The 25,841-nt window shown below is 38.8% G+C and overlaps 4 protein-coding genes and 1 pseudogene across 4 annotated transcripts in view; 2 read left to right on the top strand and 3 right to left on the bottom strand.

Annotated features, from left to right (window-relative positions):
* LOC140161028 (uncharacterized) overlaps window positions 1-25,841 on the top strand; it is a 125,355-nt gene that overhangs the window by 45,154 nt on the left and 54,360 nt on the right. The gene's annotated exons all lie outside the window — the stretch shown is intronic.
* On the bottom strand, window positions 936-8,995 carry LOC140160529 (delta(3,5)-Delta(2,4)-dienoyl-CoA isomerase, mitochondrial-like). The gene is made up of 7 exons (XM_072183803.1): window positions 8,835-8,995; window positions 8,398-8,486; window positions 7,837-7,982; window positions 6,381-6,494; window positions 5,771-5,913; window positions 3,479-3,629; window positions 936-1,609 (listed from the first exon to the last, which is right to left on the bottom strand). Exons 1-7 carry the CDS (start codon window positions 8,966-8,968, stop codon window positions 1,514-1,516), a joined length of 873 nt encoding a protein of 290 aa, XP_072039904.1. The 5' UTR covers window positions 8,969-8,995; the 3' UTR covers window positions 936-1,513.
* LOC140160444 (retinol dehydrogenase 14 pseudogene) lies at window positions 10,918-13,861 on the bottom strand (annotated as a pseudogene).
* On the bottom strand, window positions 20,701-21,051 carry LOC140156528 (uncharacterized). The gene has a single exon (XM_072179472.1). The coding sequence runs from the start codon at window positions 21,049-21,051 to the stop codon at window positions 20,701-20,703; it is 351 nt and encodes a 116-aa protein (XP_072035573.1).
* Window positions 22,776-25,841, top strand: part of LOC140161227 (uncharacterized) — a 12,118-nt gene continuing 9,052 nt past the window's right edge. Inside the window, exon 1 of the mRNA XM_072184709.1 lies at window positions 22,776-22,898. The gene's annotated coding sequence lies outside the window, so the exon portion shown is untranslated. The remainder of the gene's footprint in view (window positions 22,899-25,841) is intronic.

Below are 25,841 nucleotides of genomic sequence, written 5' to 3'. Positions count from 1 at the left end.
CAGAAGTTAAATTTTTGGGTCCAACTGGTGAAAATTGCGGGTCCTGGACCCCACCCCTGCCTAGTATAGTCATTTAGCCTGGCCTGACCATGCATTAAGCATGACAGTCATGCATTTGGGCACTTTCTCATGCCAAGGTAGTAAAATCTCACACCAAGGTAGTAAATGTCATGCCAAGGTTGTAAAATTGCATAAAATGTCACACATTGTAAAAATAAATAGGTGGCCCTACCCCCCCCCACCACACATACTTTTTAGATTCTCGAGCACCCTGGCTAAAATATAAATCATGGGGCATGAAATTTGTCTGTTTTCCGTATCATGGAAAACTTTTGGCTCTAAAGTAAGCCCAGCATTTAACAGGGCAACATTCATACAGCAATAATATACATAATGTGTATTTTAATAGTTGCATTTTTGTATTCCTATAGTATACATGTAGCTATCACAATGTATTAACAAGTAAAATGCATGAAATAAATGAACAATGTAGAACTTGACACAGACAGCACTCTTAACATCTTTATTTCTTCTTTAAAAGTACTGAGTACCCAGCAAACACAAAAACGTTTTAAAAACGTTTTAAATAAGTTAAAAATATTTTGGCTTTTGGTTTAGGTAAAAACATTTTAATAACATTAAAATGTCGAGTTATATAATGGTCATGATAGCGTTTTAAAACGTTTTATATGAAAACACACCACAACAATATTTTTTAATGTTTTCAAAAAATGTTATTGTAAACTATTTTTGCAAACATTTTTGCCAAATATTTTGTCAATACTTAAATAACATTATGTTAAAATATTTGAACCCAGTAAACACAGAAATGTTCTTAAAATGTTTTTTTTTTTAAACCTTTTAATAACATTTAAATGTCGGTTATATAAAGGTCATGTTTTTGGAATGTTATTAAAACGTTTTTATACCCTTTATATAACCCGACATTTAAACGTTTTCTGTAAAACATTTTTGTTTGCTGAGCAGTAGATTATCAAAAAATGTTTCGTAAGGTTATGAAAACGTTTTATACTCTTAATATACCCTTTATATAACCCGACATTTAAACGTTTTCTGACAACCTTTTATTTAACCTTTTGCGAATGATGTCGAAAACGTTTTGTGTTTGCTGGGTAGTATGTAATCAGGGCCTCAAATTTGGAGAGAATCAGGGAATCGATTCTTGCAAAGATTCTATGCTCTAAACATAGTTTGCAAGATCAGAATTGATTTGCCCCAAATTATATCAATTCTGTACTGTACGCAGTAAGTTATGATGATCAGTTGATTCTCACTTGATTCTGTACAGACGAGACAAGTTTGTGCACACAAAATATAAATACATACACCTAGTACCTGGGTTCTCACCGAACCGATATTCTAAGTCGTCTTACTTGGTACACACAGATATCACGAAAAGTTTTAACATAATTTACTGCGTCCATCACTACAAACATGTACATAAAATGGGCCAAAGGTCTGTAACTTTTGTATATTTTCTACTCAGATTTATTCACAGTTTAGAGAACTTTGCTTGTTCTTTTTGCAATCTAGCTGTGACAGCTTTGATCATATCTTCTGTTTGTAACATTGCCATGTTCCATGTTTTCTGAAAAAGAAAAAAAAGATAATAGGAACTTAAGATTAAATAGGTTCCCAGCAAACACAAAACGTTTTCAACATCATTCGCAAAAGGTTATAAAAGGTTTTCAGAAAACGTTTAAATGTCGGGTTATATAAAGGGTATAATAAAAGTATAAAACGTTTTCATAATCTTAAAAAACATTTTTTGATAATCTATTGCTCAGCAAACAAAAATGTTTGACAGAAAACGTTTAAATGTCGGGATATATAAAGGGTATAAAAACGTTTTAATAACATTCCAAAAACATTCTTGAAAACTTGATACAAAACATTCTACACAGAATGTTATTTTGGAGTTGAAAAATATTTTTGCGAAAAATGTTTGCCCAAAATATTTTCAATAACGTTTTAAAAACGTTTTCATGACCTTTATATAACCCGACATTTAAATGTTATTAAAAGGTTTTGAAAAAAACATTTTAAGAACATTTCTGTGTTTGCTGGGTTCAAATATTTTAACATAATGTTATTTAAGTATTGACACAATATTTGGCCAAATTGTTTGCATAACATTTTTGAAAACATTTAAAAATATTGTTGTAGTGTGTTTTCATACAAAACGTTTTAAAAGCGTTATCATAACCTTTATATAACCCGACATTTTAATGTTATTAAAACATTTTTACCTAAACCAAAAGCCAAAATATAACTTATTTAAAACGTTTTAAAACTTTTTTGTGTTTGCTGAGTTATAGTCAGATGACAAAGAGTTTCATGTTACCTTGTCCTATGGACTATTTCCAATTGAAATCCAGATGTAGTATATGGCCAAGAAATATGACTTGATGAATCTTGACTCTGACAACCAGTGGGGTGGTGTTGGTCAGATTGTAGATTGTTTCATTTGGAATCCGATTCACACACTTGATGTTTAACAAGCAAAGGCACTGATCTTGTTGATCATATATAAAAATGTTTTAAAGATGTTTTCATGACCTAATGACCTTTATATTGCCCAACATTTAAATTTAAAAGTTTTGACCAAACAAAAACGTGTTTATAATATGTTTTAAACACTTGTAAAACATTTTTGTGTTTGCTAGGGAGTTTGTCTTGCCGACTGGTCACAAACATGGCCCATCATGTTAAAATCTTTCGTCACAAAATGTGGACCAATGTGACATTAACTCGTCAAATATGGTAAATTCTTTGGAATTGTATAACATCAACATGTATTATGTGCCAAGCAATAATATGCAATTTGCAGTTAAAAATATATTTTCCCAAATATTGTTAGTTTCCACTGACAGATTTTGAGCCAAAAAATAAGGTAAAAGCAGAGTAAATCTCTCATCCCAGTACCAATATATAATTGTCCACTGTGTGTATCAGTGCATTCATCGAGGTACTAGGTGGATCTGCTGAATATCCTGTTCATACATGGATAAATGGATGGGCCCTTAAAAATAGAAGAGGGTCCATGATTGCTTTTTTCATAATTCCTACTGCTTACCGCTGCGCGCTGAGCGGTCTGATGTTTCATCCTGCCACTTGCACTTGTCTGAAGCGGAGTGGCATGCTGCTGAGCAGCAGCGGCATGACTCTGAAAGCCTATGCTGCCGCTCAGCACCGCTCGTGCTCATTGGCCAAAACTTGTATCTTGTTCTCATAGGTCAGACGGCACCGCTCCCGAGTTTACTTGAATTCAACTCCTCAATCTGCCGCTTTGGACAAAGCGGTGAAGTGATCGATATATCGGCTTGCCACTGGTCACTACTACTGTGTTTCTGGTGTGACTTGCGCAGTGAGCACAGCTCAAGCACAATCGTTGTCAGGAGACGTCAGAGTGGCAAGCAGCAGACAAATGTAAAACCAGCAAAAGAGAGAAACTTACAACATAATCCAATCCTTCTTGGACAGAATGATCTCTTGAATACACCAGGTTAGCTTTGGTTCCTTGGACAGCTACAGGACTCTTGGAAGCAATGTGTGTTGCCAATTCCATAGCTCCATTTATTAAGGATTCTTTATCTGGAAATGTTTGACTGAAAGAAAGTCAAAAACAAATTAATGTTTGTTATTTATTTTAGAAGACTGGAAGTGGAATAATGATACACATGTAATTGTGAGGCCTAAAAACATTGTATTGCCCAGTCAGTAAATCTTTTTTTTTTTTTTTTTTTTTGCCTCTTACAAATGTTTAAAAAAATGCATGTTCCTCGCCAAATAGGATGGATAACAATGATTTAGAAGGTTTGCCAGGCTGCTTTTTTTTTAATATATCAGATTTGTGCGGTAGGAAGTACAAACAGGCAAAACATCATGCAAATTTTATACCACATGTTTGAAAATTCAAATATAAAAAAACCCAAATTAACATGACCAAATTTTTTCAGATTTTTGGATTGGTCAAAAAGGGTAATACAATTTTTTTTAGGTCATTATGTACAAGGCAAACCTACCCGATTCATGCTAGAGGTCTGGCTGTTATGATGGTCATTGAAACCATTTTTGCCAGCAGCTTTTGCCAGTTACCAGTGGTTACTCCTCTACCAGAGTCAGTCATTTTATGCACCTATAGGCTTGATGAGAGGGGGAGCTTCACTGAGATTGGAGGATAATGTGCCCACTGCTTGACCTTGCCCCCACCATAATGCCATAGTCACACCCCCATTCCTTGCCGAACTATAGTTCAAGTACCCCCATCTGAAGATAACTATCACATAGAGCCTAGCTTTGCTTTTAAAATCTTAACTTGTCTATCAAAGACATATCCCTTTGCTCTTCAGGGGTACAGCTCAATTGTACTGTGCTGTTATACTATCTACCTTCACTCCTTCAGGTAGCAAATCCTCACCCCTACAAAAGTACAAAACAGGGGCGGACTGGTTGTTTTAGGCGGCCGTGGCAAATTGATTAAGACCGGCCCTTTGAAAAAAATAGAGCGTAGCGACAAACGCTAGGGGTCCAGGGGCCCGCCTTAGGGCCCCTGGTGGGGGTCCAGGGGAAAACTAGGGGTTTTAGCTATTTTAGGCGGTCAGGAAGCTCGTATTTGACAACGATTTCTCAAGCCAAATTCCATTTCTTGAGATATTCTTTATTGCATTGTCAATCACTTGCAATAATCAAGATAAAACCAACAGTTTGTCAACTGTTATATTTTTACCCAAATTTTGTCACACTCACAGTATCACTGAAAGACCCCCTTTTTTGAGGCCTCCTCGCTGAATGACCCTCTTGTTATGGCGTCGAAGCTCTCACCAAAAGCCCATAGTTTTGAACTCAACTGGTGTCCACACATCCCTCACTTCCAAAGTCGAGTGACTTAAACGTATAGGCCTAGCTATCAGCCCCTATTTCTACAGACCTATATGCCCTATCACCAGGAGTAGACAAGCAGTGGGTACACTGTGTAGGTCCTATAGGCCTACTCATCCCTTATCCCCCGACCCTTCAATGATCTCTCCTCTTTGGTCTCTTCTCTTTTCTCTTTTCCTTTCTTTCTCCTATGTCTGTCTCCTTCAAATGCCCAAATCGGCCCTAGCCTCATTCCGCAGCCACATTGAAATACCAATATTCCATCGCCAGCCGGCCCAATATTTTGCTGTAGGCTTAGGCGAATAGGCCTATTTGTATAACTTGTATTTTGTAGTTGGATGGAAGGCCACGTCACGTGGCATGACCTCTCTTCATTTAAATTTTACTGTATCGCATCCAGAGTAGGCCAGTTGCTGCTCTTGAATCAGCATGATTAGCCTATCTATGTTTTATTGGCCTTATGCTGGATACGGTCTAGAGAATTGATTCAAAAGGCCACTTTATAGGCGATGCCGCGATGGTGAACTAGGGGCCGGCCCGGCATATTGCTTAGTGTTAGGGCCTATGCCTTAAGTCCAAAGACCTAGGCCTATACCTTAGGCCTCAGTATGCATAGCCCCTCGGGCCTATGCCTCAGGCCCTAGGGCTTCAGGCCCTAGGGCCGGCCTATGTCTTAAGCTATACTCATTCTCTCCCCCTTTTTCCTTTCTTTCTCCTCTTTTTCTTTCCTCTCTTTTTCTTTTTCTCTTCTTTTTGAGCAACCGGCCCTGAGCGGCCCAGAACCAAGCGGCCCATGTGGCGATCGCCACAACGCCACAGTGGCCAGTCCGCCCCTGGTACAAAACCAAATAGTCATGAGTATAAGTACCTGACAAAACCCAATTCCTTAGCCTCCTCTGTACGTAATGCTCTGCTTGTATATGCCAACTCCCTAACCAGACTATCATTGCCCACAACTTTAGGGAATCGTTGTAAGGTGCCAACATCTGCTGATACACCAATGTCAACTTCCTGGAGGGAGAGAGATCTCATTAAACATGTTAAACTTGTATGGATTCTTTCACCTCAGATTCTTGCAGTTGCAATAAACCACCATCGCATTGGAAGAGAAGCCCGTAGCCTTATCTGGGATGAACGATTTACTCTGCTTTTTCCTCATTTTCCGGGCCCAACATATCTGATAGTGAAAATGAACAGTATTTGGGGAAAAAATTGATTTCAATGTTACATATTTGTCCACATTTTGTGACAAAAGAGTTTAGAACCAGCAATTGTACAAAATACCACATCACTATCTGCTCCAATAACAAAATCATGGGCAATAAAGCCATGCCTAATATTACCCACTTATTCAAATTCTTTCCCAATTTCAAATTTTTATCCAGTGACCCTTTATCCAGTAACCTTCTAAGGCCATGGTCCTTGGCCACATGCAAAAGTTGTTTTATTGTGGAAATCAGAATTTCGATGAATCTTACTTTTATTGAAAACCATGCATCCTTACTGCACATTCTTATATCACAAGCTGATACTAAATCAACCCCTCCACCAACACAAGCTCCGTGGACAGCTGCTATCACTGGTTTCAAACACTGAAGAAAAGAATCAGCAAATTTACATAATATTATTAATGACCATTTAACCACAGATCCTGCAAATTTCCAGGATCTGTGATTTAACCCACTATTACAGTGCTGTAGCTAGGGGGCAAAGGGGGCCAGCTTCCTTTTGTTGCACATCTTGTGCCCACCACCCTAAATGTTGGATGGGGTATTTTGATTTTACATCTTTTTTGCCAATTTTCATCACACTGAACTACACTGTATAGCCGTTTCATTGTTTGTATTAAACCTTAAATCTTTACAGCTTAAGCGTATAGTTTTAGTTTTTAAAAAATCATCCCGAAAATCATTCAATACTGTATTATAAAATATGCTTAGGCCTATGACATTTGTGACATGATCAAGTGGAATGAGTCACATGTCGACCCTGGTCGAAAATGAGTTTTACACATGTTTCTAAAGAGGACATTTAGAGCTTTCAGAAACTTAAAACCCCATGATGATATGACTTTTCTTTGGAAAGTTAGGTCAACTTATCAATCGCTGAAAACAATATAAAACAAAAGAATTTGAATACTTTCTTTGCCAATATCTCAAAATCAATATTAGCGACATCTGACTCATTCCCCTTGATTGTGTCACATTTGGTCGTTTCTTTGGTTATCAGTGTTGAGAACTAAGTTGAGGTTGGACCCCTGCCCGTCAAGGAAAATTCCCGGGGGAAATTAGGACTTTGATCATTAATTTAGAGTGTAATATGTATACAAGACTTGTGATGTAGATTTCTTCATTTAAAAGATAATAGAGCAAATTTGATACTGGTTCCCATGTTCTGGGACAGACTTTCGTTGAAAAGCAGCACTGGTTTCTATTGACCTCAGAGCAGTGGCATAGCCAGGGGGAAAGGGACAGCAACCCCTGACTGTCTTACCCCTCTGCAGGCCCGTACACAGGATTTTTTTTGGGAGGATACTAATTTTGAAAAAGTGGACCTTTTTTCCAAGGGGGGGCAATTTTGTGAAAAGTGGACTTTTCCTCAAAGATTTTGGACCTTTTTTGACCAAAAAAGTGAAAACCTGATTTTTTATATTTTGGGACTTTTTGTATACTTTTGCACCCCCCCCATCTGCGTATTCCGGCCTGCCTCTCTGAGAAATGCTGGCCACCCTGATAAAGAGTTTATGCCTTTTTTCATACTTTTTAGCCCATTTCTGACAATTTCTGTCATTCTTTCCCCTGGAAAGTTGTCTTGCCCCATCTGAAAGAGCCCACCCGGCCTCTTGATAGCTCCTTGATAACTATTCTGCACTAATGCTATATAATATTATAATTTTTAACTTCATTTTCTATGATAAAAAAGCAGACAGTATACCTTTTCAATAGATGTCATTGATTCTTGTAATGTTGGAACCACATGATAAATAGCCATAGCCTTTCTGGCTGCATCAGTATCCTCATCATCTGTCCCCGGATTGGAACCAATTTCTGATAGAAAGGCACTGTCTGTTAAATCCAAACCTTCCAAGGAAAAAAACTACATATAAATAATGTGCATTTCAGGAATGATTGTGTCATGTACAGCCCGTATAGCAAGGACCTTTACAATTGATTTTTGGAATCTATTCATGATTTGGGGTAGAATACCAACTAATTATACTATTTTTTACAGGCAAATCAGAACCTTTTGCCAATTTGTGGGGTATGTTTCACAGGCTCACAGCTTATCACACCCGCACTCCTTGGCTACTACGGGCCTGTACATCTAGTTGTATAGGCTATGTTCAACCATGCACTTTTTGTGCTTGGCATTTCATTCAGTACCCATTCTAGCAAGTTAGAAATGTAAGATTGGACAAAAAATACCTGAAAATGGACAAAATTGCAGGAATTTTGACATCACAAAAGTCTGGAAATTCCCATGCCTGATACTCACCTGCTGTAAACATTCTGCCAGCAGCAGACACTACAACAACTCTGCAATCTGAATCCCGAGCTATTCGGTTGAAACATTCTGTCAATTCCCTGCAACAAAACAAGATTTTTGCTGCAATGTATGGGTTACAATATTTGAAAAATCTTACACTTTTTTCTTCTTGGAGCGAAGATGCCCCTCCCCACTTGCTTTCCCTCCTCCAATGTTTGTGGGCCCCTCAATCGGAACGAGGCTTTGTGGGGAAATGGATGGCCTCCTATGTTAAGAAGGTCTCAAAGCTCATATTGTTATAACCAGGGGGATTGCCGGGGAACTGGGGGCTTGGGACAGGCCCCCTACCCACCCTGTATATGGCCTCTTATGAAATGTAGCTAGTCACTTAATGTTACACCACTGTGGCTGTGATATAATTGCAACAATTGTATTATGTGCCCTACCTGAAAAATCTCTTACTCATGGCATTCATCTTGTTAGGTCTGTTCAGTTCCACATGATATACAAACTGTTGTGGTGATGTCACCCTCAATGTCTCAAACTTGTAGTCTGACAAGATGGTTTCTTCTGTCGCCATGTTTACAGAAAATTGAACTTGCAAGAAGTTACACAACTGGCCAGTGTTTTGTTTTTAATCATGCACATTATCTATCTCATAAAATATTTAGTAAATCAGAATTCTTTTATCTAAAACCTTATCTTGGATCCCTTGAACTATGCACTGTGACCATGCATGTTTGCAGGAGTTTCTTATCGAAGTTGTTAGTTGGTCATGAAGTTATTTTAAGAAATGTCTTGCTATAGGCTTTATAATAAGAGCAACAATTACCTGTACTTGTACATTTATCACTGGGCCTGTGATGTAGCGTGGGTCATCATATACAACCATGATTGGGGGGCACTGGGTCTGATTGGGGACACAAGCCATTTTTCGGCAATTTTCCTATGGGATTTTTAAAAATTTCAGATCGATGCCCCTATGAAGCTACACCAATGGGTCATGATAAAAATACCCCTATCGTACTAAACAAGAATTGTCTCTAAAAAAGACAAAAGTTCACATCAGGTGTATCCTTAACAATATTCAATTATACCATGCAGATAAAGCCTTACTCATGCTTAGGCCATCGTAATTAAATCCTGTGTCTCAAAGCTTGTGAAATATTGAAAACCTAATGCGGAATGTCGGTTTTTTTTATTGTATTTTTTTGTGTTTATTTTTTTTCTGTGTCATTTCAGGATTTCGGACAAGAACTTTGTGCAAAAATTATCCAATGTTGGAATAGTAGATAAATAAAGTCACTGCTAAACTATTATTCTTCTCTTTTATTGTTTTTTTTTTGCGTTTTTTTTTTTTTTTTTTTTTTGGCAAAAAAACCTTTTGTTAAAAAAAAATAAATAAAAGATATAAAAACAAGGAATTCCTTGATTTTCAAAAGGACTACGCGCACGATTTTACTAACGCGCGCGGCAGCTTTGAGACACATGATTTAATTAAGATGGCCTTACTCATACATGGACACCTATCATATGCATACACGTCACAAACCCAGAGAGTTGAGAGAATTAAATGCCCACATCTATGACAATGACTGAAGTACGAAAATCTGAATTTTGATGATTTTGATCGTCCGGATGAGCAAATCACTGAATGGGCCTTTAAACAAAAAGAATTCCATCATTTAGAATTAATATTATGCATATAAAATATTGAATGTCAGTGCGAATGCATTTGGTTTAAGTTGCTTAACTTCTGCATGTGGTGCCTGTTAAATGATCAAGATATTATTTAATATTAAAATAATAACAACATAATTAAAACAGCATTCCACATTAGAGTTTCAACATCGGAGGAGCCTTGAGACCCATTTTTAAATTTAAGTTTGCCATTTAATTTTCAGTCCACCAGCACCATTATGTTCTTAGTTTAGTCACTTTTGACAAAAATTAACAGCCAATTTTTGTGATAGGTTTTTGATATGGTACATGCTAATGTGACTATATTTCACCAGTGGCGTTTCAGATCGATTGGGGGGCTACGCCACTCATGCGCGTATTTAGGGGGTGGCTTTGGGGGCGCCAGCCCCCCGGGGTCAAACTAGGGGGCGGCAAAAACGAAGGGGCGGCGGAATTGAAAAAGCATAAGAAAATTTTTAAAAGGTTGTTTTAGTGCGCTAGCGCCTAAAATCCTTTTTTTTTTTTTTTTTTTTTTTTTTTTTTTTTTTTTTTTTTTGCTCTTCACTTTTTCAAGCGACCGTGAAAAAAATTGGGTCAACCTTTTCGGGCTGTTAAAGAAGGGGCGGCAAAATTGTTTCTTCTTCAGCCCCCCGGGGTTGGGGCGGCCACGGTACGCCACTGACGCCACTGTATTTCACAACTCAGTTTATTAAAAGAATCAAATTTGTGATCTTGTATTCATTTTCAAACTATTTTTCTCAAAGATTTTATTTACAAGCAAATATGAATTCAGTTACACTTATTGAAAATCAACATTATAATAATAATAAGAGAATAATAATAGCTTGCATAAGGCAACATGTACAGAGCATGTTTAAAACAACAATGATAATAAAATACACATAAAAAATGAAATAATATGATAACACATAAAATCTAAATTTATTGGTAAAAGGCGCACCCAATTCTATGATCAATCAGTAATTTTCCTTACCAAACAATCATTTTAAACATTATTAAATTTTGGGTTTTGGTTTTGGTAAAAGAGTTTTAACATTTTTCAGAGTTTTATAAAGGTCATGAAAACATTTCAAAACAGTATGAAAACACACTGCAACATTTTAAAAATATTGTAAAATAATATTTTTGCAAACATTATTTTTTTGCAAAAATATTATTTTACATTTTGTCAACATGTAAGAATATATTGCAGTAATTAGTTTCCAAAAATGTTTTTGAACGTTATGAAAATGTTTTCCAAATAATGTTGAAAATGTTTTGTGTTTGCTGGGTAAATTCCATTTTTCACATTTAAGGGGGTACTACAACCCTGTGGTAAATTTGTGACTATTTTGGCATTTTTCTCAAAAAATAATAACACACTGGTAACAAAAGTTATGTATATTATTGGGGCAAGGAGTCCAATTACAACACTGAAATTTCAGTGACTCAAGACAAGCAGTTCGGTATATATGATAGGAAATGAGGTACATCCTAGCGGTACCTTATTTCTTACCATAAATAACGAACCGCTTGGCTTGGGTCACTGAAATTCCAGTGTAGTAATTGGATTCCTTGCCCCAATAATATACATAACTTTTGTTACCAGTGTGTTATTAGTTTTTGAGAAAAATGCAAAAATAGGCACAAATTTATTGAGGGGTGTAGTACCCCCTTAACTAATTTTAAATATGTATTTAAGGATTTAATGTTCATTTTACCATCAATCCAGACACCAACAAAAAAGATTTAAAAAAAAAAGCATCTCATATTTCGGTTCTTTAAGCTCAAAAAATGATAAATAATAACGGCCCTAAGATTGTACCTTGCGGAATACCAATATTCAAATCTTGAAAGTCAGACATAGTAGAAGAAACATTAACATTAATATTTACACAAAACAAAAATAATAACTTCAATTAATAAGTTTATTATAGCCCAGAGGGCTTTAAAGTTTATGAGTCAAAATCCAGTCTCAAGCTAATCCAGTCATTCTTTCACTAACTTCCCAAAGCTTCTTTTCCACCCCTTCATCAACTCCGTCCACTTTAGGGTCCGCTATTTCCTTGCAATCCGTAAAATACCTGCCTCCACTATCTTGGATGTCATCTGACACCGCACAGTATATAATTGTTTGCGCTCCTTGTATGGGAGTTTTAGCGAATAACCACAGCAGTGGCTTGCCCAGAATATCCCCAATGATGAATCGAAAGATGGGGGACATGGTTTCCCGCAAATATTTACCTGCTTTTGTATTTACCACACCAGGATCTGTAATGTAAACTTTGACCCCACTATCTTTCATGTGGCGTTGGAGTTCCCTTCCAAAGAGCACCACTGCTAATTTACTTTTGCTATAGACTGCATTCTTATCATAATATTTCTCTCCATTCAAATTGTCAAATTCAATTCTGCCATTTTTGTGCATCCAACTTGATACCATTATTACTCGACTTGGTGCCGAATTTTTAAGTAAATTTAGAAGCAGGTTTGTGAGCAAGAAATGACCAAGATAATTTGTAGCCATTGTGGTATCCACCCCATCTTCAGTTTTTGTGGCAGGGTGGTAGTACACACCAGCATTGTTGATAAGAACATGAAGAAATTCCTCCTGCTTCTCCAACTGATCACAAAATTCATGAATTGATTTAAAAGAAGTCAAATCGAGCTTCATCACTACAATATCAGCCGTTGGAAGTTTCTTGCGAATTCCTTCAGCAACTTCTTCGCCAAGTGTTACATTTCGGCAAGCCATAATGACACGGGCACCACGGCAGGCAAGATCCTGAGTAGCTGCAGCTCCTACTCCACCATTAGCTCCTGTGATTACGACAGTTTTGCCTTCCATTGGTGCTGTACTTTCACAGATGCCACCCGAGAGGTTCCTTCGTAGAAATATTGCAAAGACGATGAAGGCAACAGTCAGGATCACATACATCATGGTGAAGTCCCTGGATAAAGCCACTGGCTGAAGGCTTTGGTTGAAGTCTTTGGATGAAGTCCCTGGATGAAGTCTTTTGGTTGAAGTTCCGGGAGGAAGTCTTTGGTTGAAGTCCCTGATGAAATCCTTTGGTTGAAGTCCCTGGAGGAAGGCTTTGGTTGAAGTCCCTGGAGGAAGACTTTGGTTGGTTGAAATCCCTGGAGGAAGTCTTTGATTGAAGTCCCTGGATGAAGTCTTTGGTTGAAGTCTCTGGATGAAGTAGACAAATAGATGAGGTTGTACACAAATGTGTGATTGGTTAATTAAGTTCCACCTCCTGTTACTGTAGCAACCAATTGAAACATATGTTGAAGTCCCTGGATGAAGTCTTTGGTTGAAGTCCCGGAGGAAGACTTTGGTTGAAGTCCCTGGAGGAAGTCTTTGATTGAAGTCCCTGGATGAAGTCTTTGGTTGAAGTCTCTGGATGAAGTAGACAAATAGATGAGGTTGTACACAAATGTGTGATTGGTTAATTAAGTTCCACCTCCTGTTACTGTAGCAACCAATTGAAACATATGTTACTATATAGCAACAAATTGAAAAATGTTACTGGTACATTCATCAGACATTCATGATCATATTTGCTGTAAAATTTATTTAGCTTGATTAATGGTTTATGTGTAATTCAGTCTCCCTGGCAGCCCAGGCTGGCTGGAAACCCAGTCACTATGTGGTTCAATGCTGATAACTGAGCTTCAGCAGAGATTTTGGGCTATAGCTGAAAACAAAATGGTAGAGTTACTTTAGAACTGCTAAAATAACACACAAGAGCTATGTCAGGTGCTATGTGAGTGCTGCAAAACAAGTGGGAAAATGTAATTGTGAAGTGTGCCAAAATATACATTCTGTGTTGAACTGTGTATTTTGTTTATTTATCGTAGGGAGGCTATCCTCCTACGATACTTGAATTTGTACGTGGCCACGAGCTTACTTCATTTTCAGTGAAATAGTGTGAGTGCTTGGGTACATGGTATTAGGTTTCGATAAATTGTGGTGTAGTAATTAATGGATATTGAATTGTTTTTTCAATTGCGATTTGTGTAGTGGAGCGTGACAGGGTAGAAAAATGTGTTTTGGGAGGAGTTGATGATTTAATGAATGTGGTGTTAATGAATGTTTGGACTGGTTTTTGTGGAGTTTCAAGGGTTAATATTAATTGGAATTTGCAGTGGGAATTGGTAAGTTTGTTTAGTTGAACTTGGCCAAATTGTTTGTTTTCAGTTGATGGAGATTAATGGAGAGAGTATTAACATATGTATTGATAAGGTTGTGAATGCACAATGATCCCTAGGGAGTAGTGAAAGGTGTTTACTAGAAGTGAAACACCAGTAGGGATTTTACTAGTTGTAAGTGCAGTAAGTAATGTGATATTGATTGAATGGACTTGAACCAAGTTCAAGGTTGTAGGAAGTTGTAACCAAATAATTTAGTTACTTTGAACTCAGAAAGTTTTGTAGATGACTTGTGTGATAGCTGCTGTAAGGTGAGTGGGTGCTGTTTGTGTTATTCTTAATTGTGCGTAATATGGGACGTGGGTTTTAAAGGAGCTGTTATATTAGTGGCAGGATTGGTGTGGCTGTTTTGCAATGAAGGGAGTGGTGTTCACACTAGCTAAGGGGTGTTCAGTTGTAAGTATGCGAAGGTACTTTCACACTAGTTGTATGCGAGAGGGGTATTTAACTTTCGAGTAAACTGGGTATTTATACCTCGAGTAAAGTGCCCAGTTGTTGTAAGCGTGTGGTACTGTAGGCTTACCCCATTGATTCATTACAAAACGTTTGTTTAAGAGCTTTAAAGACAGATATTACTAGTACTTGAGGAATATGTCACTAACCATTTGCTTGCCTCATCAGGGTATAGTACCGGAGATAGTAAACCTTAGAGGAGAAGGCCCTGTAAGAATGGGTGACCATTGGGAGAGTCTGTTTAATATTCAGTAGTAACACTAACATCAATCCCCATCGCACCAGTTCTTTTGCCCAATATTTCTGTACGATAATTGAATGACCTTTGAATGTGCTAGGTACAAAAACTCATATTCCAAAAGATGAGGTCAAATTTGAGCAATGATTGGTATTATGCTGGTGAGCGATAGCCTTTACGGAGATGGTGTCACTGTACATACCCACAGATTATAGGGACTGTGGTATTTATGAATATGAACTTGACCAGGTCAGTGACTTTCTCTGTCAAAACATATTATGGTATTGTTTCAGTGCGAAAGGGGAGATATCTGAACAAAATGATCATAGTGCAATTATCTTGATTGTATACAGTCAAAAGTCTTTTTGAAACCAGTTTTATGATGTAAGTTGATGTAACAACTTAACCTTTGTTTGAGATAAAGAGGTATTGCAACAATGTTAATATGTCTTCACATCCGAACTGGATAATATTTTGATGGATTTGGACAGATTTGTTGGGTGATTTGTGTTTGTAATTTTTGCTATTCGTGATGTGTATTTTGAGTTGTGTTGGTGGAAAAGGTAAGCTTCTGAACCAAGTTTGAACTGATGAATGCCAATGGAACATGTAGTATGAATTGAGGGAACCATTCTAAAAATTGTCAATTGATCAGAATTTTCAGCAGTAGGCCTATTGATCAGAATGAAATGGGGGAAATGATAAGTACAATCAAGATCGCTAGTTCTTATTGACAGAACGAACTCATAAGAGTCATAAGTTCTGAATATTGGGGAAAATATCTCAGGTTTGGGCATATAGCCACAAAAAAAATGGTATTTATAAACAAGCAACAAGTTAATAATAGGTCATCACTGGAGTGATTGGTTTCTGGCCCCCAAGTAAACCATATAATAACAAAGCTATTGTGGCACTCGACTGCCCATCTATATGCTTGTTCAGGCGATCGCTTGTAAAAGTCGCTTGTAACTACATTCAAATGTAAACTTGCATGTAGTGCCCGTCTAAAACGCACTCGCATGTAGCTACATGCAAGTTACAAGTGACGATTTTACATGTAAGATATCTTACATGTAGCGAGCCCGGGGGGCACTCCCACTTTGGAGGTCACAGCGTATGTAGGGCTGTTAAGACCCCCTTTTTCAGCGTCGCTCTACCCAAAAACCCCATATTTTTTACGAACACATGTTCTGTCACCCGTAGGCCCCTTATTTTTCCATTTGATCTGTCACCCAAAGACCCTTATTTTTCAATTTGAACAGCAATTTTCATTTATCACTGATTTTGTTACCTATTATTTGACAAAACAAAGAAATTTGAAGCCTTTTTGAACTAAAAATTTGATTTTTGAGGTTTTTTTGACACTGTTTGGCTCTCACCCAAAGGTTCCAAAAGTCATGTTCTCACCCAATGACCCCATATTGTTTACATTTTGCTCTCACCGAATGGCCCTTACTGCGAAAGTGCCAGCCCTACACCTATATCCATTTCATATTGAAGTGCCCCGGGGTAGCGAAAAGCATTGAATGTAAGGCCAGCGTGAACAAGACTTGCTTGTAAACTCGCATGTAAGCATGACCTTGATGACCCAATTCTATTCTGATTGTGCATAATCATGGCATAATTTACCAGTGAAGGTCACTCTTACTTTTGAGTTGGCTCATAGACCATGTTGGCTTACAAGTAAGTCCCGTGTGGACACACACTCCCTTGCAGCCTAGTCTCACTTCCCTGGCATAATTTAATTGCCGGCTTGCTTGTAAGTGGGCTACCGTCTAAACACACCTAATTTGCAGTTGGTGGTGCAATAGGAAAGGTTTTGGGAAGGATATCAGCCTTTGGTAGGGCATTAGGCACAACTAACCACCAACATCCTAACAACCAAGCCCCAACCCCACCTCATCCCCGCCCCCATCCAGAGTTACAACAGCCATCACAGAAAAAACCTACGATATATGTGGCTCGAGAGCCACAGCGGCTCTAGTTAGTACTGAGGCTTGCCACACTGACCTCATCAGTGCCACAGCATTGTCAGAATACAGGGTGTCACAGAGATTAGCTATTTTTTCCAAAGTTTTCTGAAAAAAATAAGGTCTAAAAATTGTTGTAGGGGATGGGGGAAAGGCCCGGGGAAAGGATTAGGTACCGGGGATAGGTATGCAGTATGCAGTGGCATACTGGGGTCACCAAGTCAAGAGGGGTGGAGGGCAAAAGGTCCAAATCGTCCAACTGATCACTTTTAATACTTGTTTAATAATTGTGCGTGAAAGTTTGTAATTTCAATGCTAAAAGGGTTAAAATTTGGACAAACATGACCTAAAACCAGGCAAAATGAAGATCCGTATGTTACAACTTTTGGTCAATTTGAGCTGAGTGGGTGTGTGACACTGTGTGTGTGGGGAGGGTGGTGGGGGAGGCTGGTGTGATGGTTTTGTTTAATACCCAGGGTTTGATGCTCCTTCCGTGATAATTTTTTACTTTTATGAAAATGTTCTTTTTGTTTGTTTGTTTTGGTATACTAATTTAATTCTATAAGGCGCATGAAAGTCGATTCTGAGTTTATCGTCCCCCGCCCGCGTCACTTTTTGGAAACCAAAAATACCCGCGTCAAATTTTCAAAAATGCCAAAATAATTCATTATTGTCAAAGTATCAGTGTTTCACCAGTTTTAGAACTTTTTAGCAATTGAAAACATATATTTTTGTTTGTAAAACATATAAATTCATAACTTGGAAGCAAAACCAGGTTTTTTTCTAACTTTTCTAGTCTCTACCTTTCGTTAAAATTTCTTCGTCGCATTTATTACCATTTTGCTTTAAATCAACACGCATTTTAGGTCAATAATGAAATCTGATAAAATAATGAAAAATGAAAAAGTCACCTCACCAACCTGGAAAAAAAAAGTGACAATAAACTTGGAATTGACTTTCATGGGCCTAAGCATTTGGATCACCCTATTATACAGGAAAAAGAATTTTGTGGTATTTTAAATTTCAGACAATGCCAGTTACCATTTGCTATAAGTTCAATAGATGATGAACACTGATCCATGGTCTACCTGATAAATTTTGAAGCATGAAAATTTAATTGCACGAAAATTAAAATAATTGTAGTTGCCCTAAGGATATGACCTCAACAACCATAACCTTGACAGTGTGGTTGTGTGCCATTCCTTTGCAGGGTTTACTGGAGTTCATAGCTAGTAGCTGCAACTTTACAAAGTTGGCACATTGAATATTGCTCCAGTATTGGCAGATATCACTCCACATCAAGGATTGAGGGGGGAGGGGACTCGACTTAAGAAGTGACGGGTACCCAGGGACGGGTATTGGGTATGTGCCTACTGGCATCACAAAGTAGGCCCGGGATAGTCCGACGAATACAGACTCTCTTCGCTCCATGGAAAGATTGACCGCAAAAGTCCACTAACCGCCTCACCCGAAAAAAGTAAAAGTATGATATTACTAATAATTTTCCAGATGTTATCCTGTGCACTTTGCGAGATAGATAGAGGGCGCTGAATATTCAAAATGGTGCTATTAAATATGGAACCTTTTCACCCCGGCCCTTCAACTCAACACAAAAGTTGACAACCATGAGAGAGTTACCAATCTTTGAAAGGCCCCCTTTGCAATGATTTTTCATGCAAAATCGAGGACAAAATGTGGCCAAAAACATCATTTTTGGCCACATTTTCTCAAGTACCCCTAATATCCAAATTTTGTGGACAGTGCAAATTAAATACCCCTATTTTGCTGATTTCACTGTCAAATTTCACGGACAGTGCAAATTAAATACCCCCCTATTTTGCCAATTTCACGGTCCTTGCTACTGGTAAAAAAATTACCCCTTTTCCGCGCAATTTGGTAACTACATGGTTGTCAACTTTTGTGTTGAGTTCAATTGGGGGGCCGGGCTTTTCATCTGTGCAAAAAAGCAAAAAATAAATTAGCTCTATAAGTAACATGACAATTTTTTTAGCTTTAAATGTACAAGAACAAAGTGCTGAATAACTTTTGAAATCATAACAATCACTCAAATCACTTTTTGAGATATAGGGCACTGAATATTTAAAATTTGGCGAATATGAGAAATTTTTTGCAAAAAGCATCGAATTTAGTCCTATAACATAACAATTTTTTTATCTTTAAAATTAATGTACAAGCACAGAGTGTTGAATAACTTTTGAAATTTGTGACTCTGTGCACTGCACAGATAGAGGGGGTGCTGAATATTTAAAATAGCGCTAATTTGAAAAATTTTCATTTCTCTGCAAAAGCAAAAAAAAAAAAAAAACAAGTCCTATAACATAACAATTTTCCAGCTTTAAATCCCAGATATTGGAATATCTGTGTTTAAATGTACAACCACGAACCCTTGGAATGTTAAATAACTTTTGCAATTTACAAGAGCTTTGTCTGTGCATTTTTCAAAACAGAAGGCACTGAATATTTAAAACAGTGCTAATTTGAGAAATTTTCATTTCTCTGCAAAAGCAAAAAAATGAAAATGACAATTTTTTAGTTTTAAATGTATCAGCATGGAGTGTTGAATAAACTAGAGCGATAACCGCACCATAGCTGAACCATGTGGCTTCGGCAGTTTATTGTGGTAGGCCTATACCACTGTCACCCGGACATAATCTCGAAATGCTACGAACGTATGACCGCCCGAGTGGTGTTAATGAAAGAAGAAAAGCGGATGACTGTGACGAGGCTGATCAAGCAGCAATACTGTGCTGGATTGCATCGTAGCATTAATTTTAATAAGACTGTTTCATTAATTGCCGTTTTAATATGCCTTGATCGTGGAAAGCTGGCATTTTGAAAACTTGACTTTTGACCTCTGTATGACCCCCTTAATGACCTTTGCATTTAAATTTCAGCTCAATTGAAGCATTTTGCAGTGGCGTAACTAGGGTTGGTAGTGCCCGAGGCAAGAAACAAAATTGGCGCCCCTTCCCACCACTCACCCAGTGGCGTAGCTAGTGATTAAATGATATCGGTACATAATGCCCCGCCCCTATTCTTGAAACAATTGCGCAAGTTGGCGCCCCCTAAGGGTAGCTCCGGGGCACATTGCCCCCCTCTGCCCCCCATACTTACACCACGGGGGGGGGGGCCCAAGAGACGTCCAAACCCCAATCTCGCGCCACAACTAAAGACAACTCGTATTACATTTGTATTGCGCAGCTTGTAACCTCAATCGCGTCCTTGCGTGGGGATCGTCGAGGTCATGGACACACAATGAGAATATCTTAGACGCGGGCAATTCTTGAAACAATTGCGCGCGAAGCGCGTGAAATTTTGGACAAATATGGCCTACCACTAGGCCTAATTAATTTTGGTTACTAGAAGTTGAAGCCAGGGCCGTTCCGACCATTAGGTCAGGTAAGGCGGTTGCCTAGGGCGGCAAACGTAGAGGGGCGCAAAAAAGGCGACAAAATGAAGGCGGATAAAAAGAAAAAAAATGGGAGGAAAAATAAAAAGGGGGCGAAAAGAGAAACAGCAAACATGGCACAAATAACCAGTGGCGTAGCGGTGGGGGCACGTGTGCCACCTTTAGAGCAGGCGCCGCCCTTATGGCACCGAATTGACCAATTCAGCATCGATTCTGCGCCCCTCCAAGTGATGAAAGTCCAAATTTTCGCGCACATTTCGCACAAAATCGTTTGAAATAACAATTTAAGACCGATATTCCAATTTCATTATACCTTGACCTACCTTGACCTAAGCCGTCCACACCATTTTGGGAATGTGTGATGGCTTCTGTTTCAGGATGGCTTGCCAGATCCTCCGATCACGTGATAGACTGGTAGCTTCAGCCAGGGAGCTCAGGTTTCTAGTAGCACAGTCTGCCTTTACACAATCTGTCCATTTCTTGGCTGGTCTTCCATGTGGTCTGTCGCCATGGATATTGGAGGTCAGGAGAATGTTTGGGTATCTTGATGGTTGCATCCGATTGACATGGCCAAAGTATTTCAGTCTTTTTGTGGTCACTCTGTCAATTATCGTCTCCTTCAGACCTAGACTTTCTCTGATGACGGTGTTCCTGATTTTGTCTAGTCTGGTGATACCCATGATTTTCCTGAGGCAGATCATCTCAAAAGTCAGCAGCCTATTTTCGTCTATCTTTTTCAGTGTCCATGTTTCTGAGCCATACATAAGGATGGACAGGACAAGTACTTTGTAGAGTTCGATTTTTGTTGAGCAAGTGATGTCTTTAGCATACCAGATTTTGTTGAGACTTTGAATCGCCCCCAAGCGCCTTTCCAATTCTGTGCCTGATATCTTCTGAGCATGTTCCCCTCTGAGTAATGGCACCTCCAAGGTATATGAACTTGTCTACCTGAAGAAGTTTCACCCCATTGATGTTGATGTTTAGGTCCTGTAGTTGCTTGCTGATAACTTGTACCTCTGTCTTGGCGATGTTAATCTTCAAGCGAAATTTGAGCTGTTTAGGTTCACTTTGTTGGTCAGTGTTTGCAGATCTCTTTCATTTTCGGCTATCAGCACAATATCATCTGCAAAGCGAAGATTATTTATCAGGTGACCTTGTATGTTGGCGCCAATTGTAGTGTCATTAGTTGCGTATAGCATTACGATTTCAGGAGGATGTTGAAGAGTTGTGGGGACAGTACACAGCCCTGACGTACTCCCACCGTTGTTCTAAACCACTCTGTCAGTTCGCCGTTCACTCTGACTGCACTTGTAGACTGATTATACAGTGCTTGAAGAAGTTGTATGTGCTTGTTTGTGTATCCAAAGAACTGCATCGCTTTCCAAAGACCTCCCTGCCACACTGTATCGAATGCCTTTTCAAAGTCGATGTAACAACAGAATAGGCTTTTCTTCTTCTCAAGGTGTTTCTCTGCTATCTGTCTGAGGGTGAACAGTTGATCTGTTGTTGATCTTCCCGGTCTGAAGCCTGCCTGGGACTCTGACAGAATTTCTTCTGTCCTCTTTATGATTCTACGTTGGAGAATTAGAGCAAATACCTTTCCTGCATGGCTCAGTAGACTTATGCCCCTGTAGTTGCCACAGTCAAGTTTGTCTTTCTTCTTAAAGATGGGATTAATAATTGCTCTACCCCAGTCAGCTGGGAAGACTTCCTCCTTCCAAATTTGATTACAGAGTCTATAGAGAATATCTATGCCCGTTTCTCCAGATGCTTTCAGTTCTTCTGCTGTTATATATACTATCATAACCCGGTGCCTTTCCATCTGTTAACTTCTTAACAGCACTAGTCACTTCATCTCTTAGGATGTCTGGTTCCTTTTCCAGCTTAGGCATCTGGGGTATTTGAATCTGGGGTAATTTCATTATAACCAAAATTAATTAGTGGTAAGCCCTAATGTGCAAATTTTTGCTCGCTCCACGCGTAATTGTTTCAAGAATTGGAGGGGGCGTCAAGGAGGTACCCGGTAACTCCCCTTAACACTTTTTTGTATGTTTTGGTGGGGCGGCAAGGAGAGGCTTTGCCTAGGGCGGCAAAATCCCTAGGAACGGCCCTGGTTGAAGCGCGCAAAAATTTTGACTTTCATCGCTTGGAGGGGCGCAGAATCGATGCTGAATTGGTCAAGTTGGCGCCCTCCTAAGGGTAGCGCCCGGGGCACGTTGCCCCCCTCTGCTCCTCCCCCCGTAGTTACGCCACTGGTTACGCCACCTGGGGGGCTCAATAGACGTCCAGCCCATTTGCCCCCGGCATTTGCCAAACTCCAATCTCGCGCCACAACTAAAGACAACTCGTATTACGTTTGTATCGCGCAGCTTGTAACCTCAATCGCGTCCTTGCTTGGGGGTCGTCGAGGTCATGGACACACAATGAATATGGGGAAGATGTGGCAAAAGCATTTTTGAAGAGGCACATTGTACATGTAAATTCAGCAGAACTGAACACACGAACTCTGAAGACAGTTTAAAGCAAGGTACGGTACATGCATGCATATACAGCTACAACATACAATGATACATGAACAGAACGAATTTTGTGTTGTTTGTGTAGTTTATAATTTTAAATTTTTAAGCTTACTCAAAATAAATTTGTTCAAAATGACAAATAGGCTATATCATGTCCATGAAACATGGAAAATATTCACAAACATGAGTCTGACTAATACAGATTTGTATAGCTTTTAAACTTACATAATGATCAGAGTAGTATTGCAGGTTAGGTTGACGAAATGTGGCATATTAATAAAGCCGCCCTGTCGACGCGTACTTAACTTAAGAAGTATACTATTGGCGACTATAGTGGGAATTCCAATTGAATGAACGCAGCTTTCAACAGCTGTACTCAATCCAAGAGCGATCGCATATCGCGTATTTTAAACTACAACGCAAACGCACGACCTTGGATACAATGCAATGCTAACCAATCACGAGTGCGTTGGCATGGTAAAATTCACTTCCGCGTTACTCACGCACAGTCGCACACGCTGGCGTACATCGCGCAGTGTACGCAAAAGTTCGTCACGCTATTGAAAGCTGCGTTCATTCAATTGGAATTCCCACTATAGTTGGCAAATTTTAAGGCAAGTCAAGTGCATGTGGAAACATGATCGCATCAATTCACAATAGGGCCTACAATTGGAAAAAAATTACCAATTTAATGACATTGTCATTAACATGCTATGTACAGGGCTGCACATACATGATGTCAAGGCTCCTGCTAACCTTCAAAATCACTGCATCCGATCCAACGCACACCTCTGGTCGTTAATTTTGTGTTAAATGTTAATTTTACAAAACTAGGTACTGGTATGTTCATAAAATTTTGAAGTTCAATATTTTTAGCCGAAAGTTCTTTCATTTGAAAGAGAATCAAATTACCTAAACAATAAGGGGTCAATCATGTTTCTAGCGCATATACTTTTGAAGTTACAGACAAAAATAGTGTCACCAAATTGTCCAAAATTTTGTGTGTGAAATTTTGACAGCAGGCACATGTACAATGTACACTAGGCCTATTGCATGTGACGCCAGATGACCTCCTATTCTTTACTGTAAGAAAGCTGTTTTGGATGGTCTTGATTTACACACAAATTGCTTTTGCGCTTTAACGAGCGTCCACTTGGTGGAACATAGATTGCGCTAAGCTTATGAATCCATTATTATGCCAGTACCAACATAAGTCAACATCACTTAGGTTTTGGTTGTCAAAATTAATTTTTAGTATATTTTTCCATTGAGTCCCACAGTAAAGCCATTTTTTGACTGTACAGGCACATTCCACTTCCCTATGGACGAATAGCGCCACATATAGTGTGTGATGTGAGCCTGACTAACAAAACCCCCTATCGCCGGTATTGCACCCCAGTACATCGCAGTTTGATGCAAATATTTGACTATTTCCTCCCATTTTCCTGATGAGATTTGAAAGATTTATGTGAATGATTAAATTATTATTGTCAATAACAAATTACTACATGTAGTATAGTGATGTGGTCGGCACCGTTTTTTATTGTCGACATGTCGATATAATTCGTATACCGACGTCGACAGTGTGTCGACATAAAAAAAAATTCTAAAAAAAAAAAAAAAAATGCAAACTTGTTGACACTGTACGATATACAAAAAATGTAAATGGTTTAGAAAGTTGTATTTTTGCTCATGTGTTTGAGCGAAAGCTATAGTTGTTCACACATGCTTGTCCCGTTGCCGTAAGAATTTTATTAACTGGTTGACCCGGAAGTTGTCACAAAATAGGACTGGTTAAAAAGTAAGGTTAAAGTAAGGTTTTTATTTCAAACTCTAATGGTGAGCCGCAGGTCAAATTGCTAGAATTGTACATTAAATACACCTAAACAGACACAATGCAATTTGCAGGCAGCAGCTTAATCAGCGCCAATATTGCTTGGTATGAAGAAGAATGAGTTTATTAGAGAATAAACGATAGGAATTTTTATTTTGACTATCCTCTACCGTGTGATAGACGACAGGCAGGTCCAATATTTTGAGTAGTGGATACCGGCTGCGCCGGCATAAAAATATTGGACCTCCCTGTCGTCTATCATAGGTAGAGGATAGTCAAAATAAAAATTCCTATCGTTTATTCTCATTCTTAGTCAGTTAAATATTATTTTCATAACTGTAAACTATTTTTTAAAGCAAAAATTTAGTTACCGTCATAAAAACTCCCCTTTTTCTAAAATAAACAAAACTTGTTTACAACTTCACATCTTTTGTTGCGCCTACTGCTAGTGCGTGCGAGTATTCTGCACTGCGTCTACGCATACAACGCGATACATATGCGCACCTCTATGAGCGTGTTACGCATTATCAACTCATGATGACCTGGGGTTGTCTACAGCCTGATAGACACCCAAAATCACGCGATTGTCCAATCAGATTATGTGTCTATGTAATAGACCACTCCCACTGACTAAGAATATTGGTTAGTGGGTCAAGGTCATCCTGGGTCAAATTAGTAAAAACTGTTTTTCTTGGAGACTGGGGGTCGCACGTTCCACAAACTTGACGGGTGGGTGCGTCTTGACCCGGGACAGAACAAGTTTGTATTGGTTAGTGGGTCAAGGTCACCAGAGGTCATCCAGGGTCAAATTAGTAAAAACTGTCATATGGGCATGAAACTTGGTGGGTAGGTGCATCTTGACCTAGGACAGGACAAGTTTGTATTGATCAGTGGGTCAAGGTCACCCAGGGGTCATATGAGGTAAAATTAGCAAAAACTGTTTTCCGCCTATTTTCTCGGGAGACTAGGGGTCGCACGTTCCTCAAACTTGGTGGATGGGTGCATCTGGACCTCAGACAGAATAAGTTTGTTTCAGTTAGTGGGCCAAGATCACCCGAGGTCATCCAGGGGTCATCTGAGGTCAAATTAGTAAAAACTATCGTATGGGCATGAAACT

Source organism: Amphiura filiformis, chromosome 1 (genome assembly GCF_039555335.1).
Source record: "Amphiura filiformis chromosome 1, Afil_fr2py, whole genome shotgun sequence".
Classification (NCBI taxonomy): Eukaryota; Metazoa; Echinodermata; class Ophiuroidea; order Amphilepidida; family Amphiuridae; genus Amphiura; species Amphiura filiformis.
This window is presented reverse-complemented; position numbering and strand designations above follow the sequence as displayed.

Excerpts from the sequence above, each read along its gene's own strand:
- LOC140160529 (XM_072183803.1), bottom strand. The coding sequence starts at position 8,968 with ATGGCGACAGAAGAAACCATCTTGTCAGACTACAAGTTTGAGACATTG. Across the intron at positions 5,914-6,380 it reads ATGCATGGTTTTCAATAAAA|GAAGTTGACATTGGTGTATC; the intron begins GTAAGATTCATC and ends CTCTCCCTCCAG. Across the intron at positions 1,610-3,478 it reads AAGAAGGATTGGATTATGTT|AAAACATGGAACATGGCAAT; the intron begins GTAAGTTTCTCT and ends TTTCTTTTTCAG.
- LOC140156528 (XM_072179472.1), bottom strand. The coding sequence starts at position 21,051 with ATGGGTATCACCAGACTAGACAAAATCAGGAACACCGTCATCAGAGAA.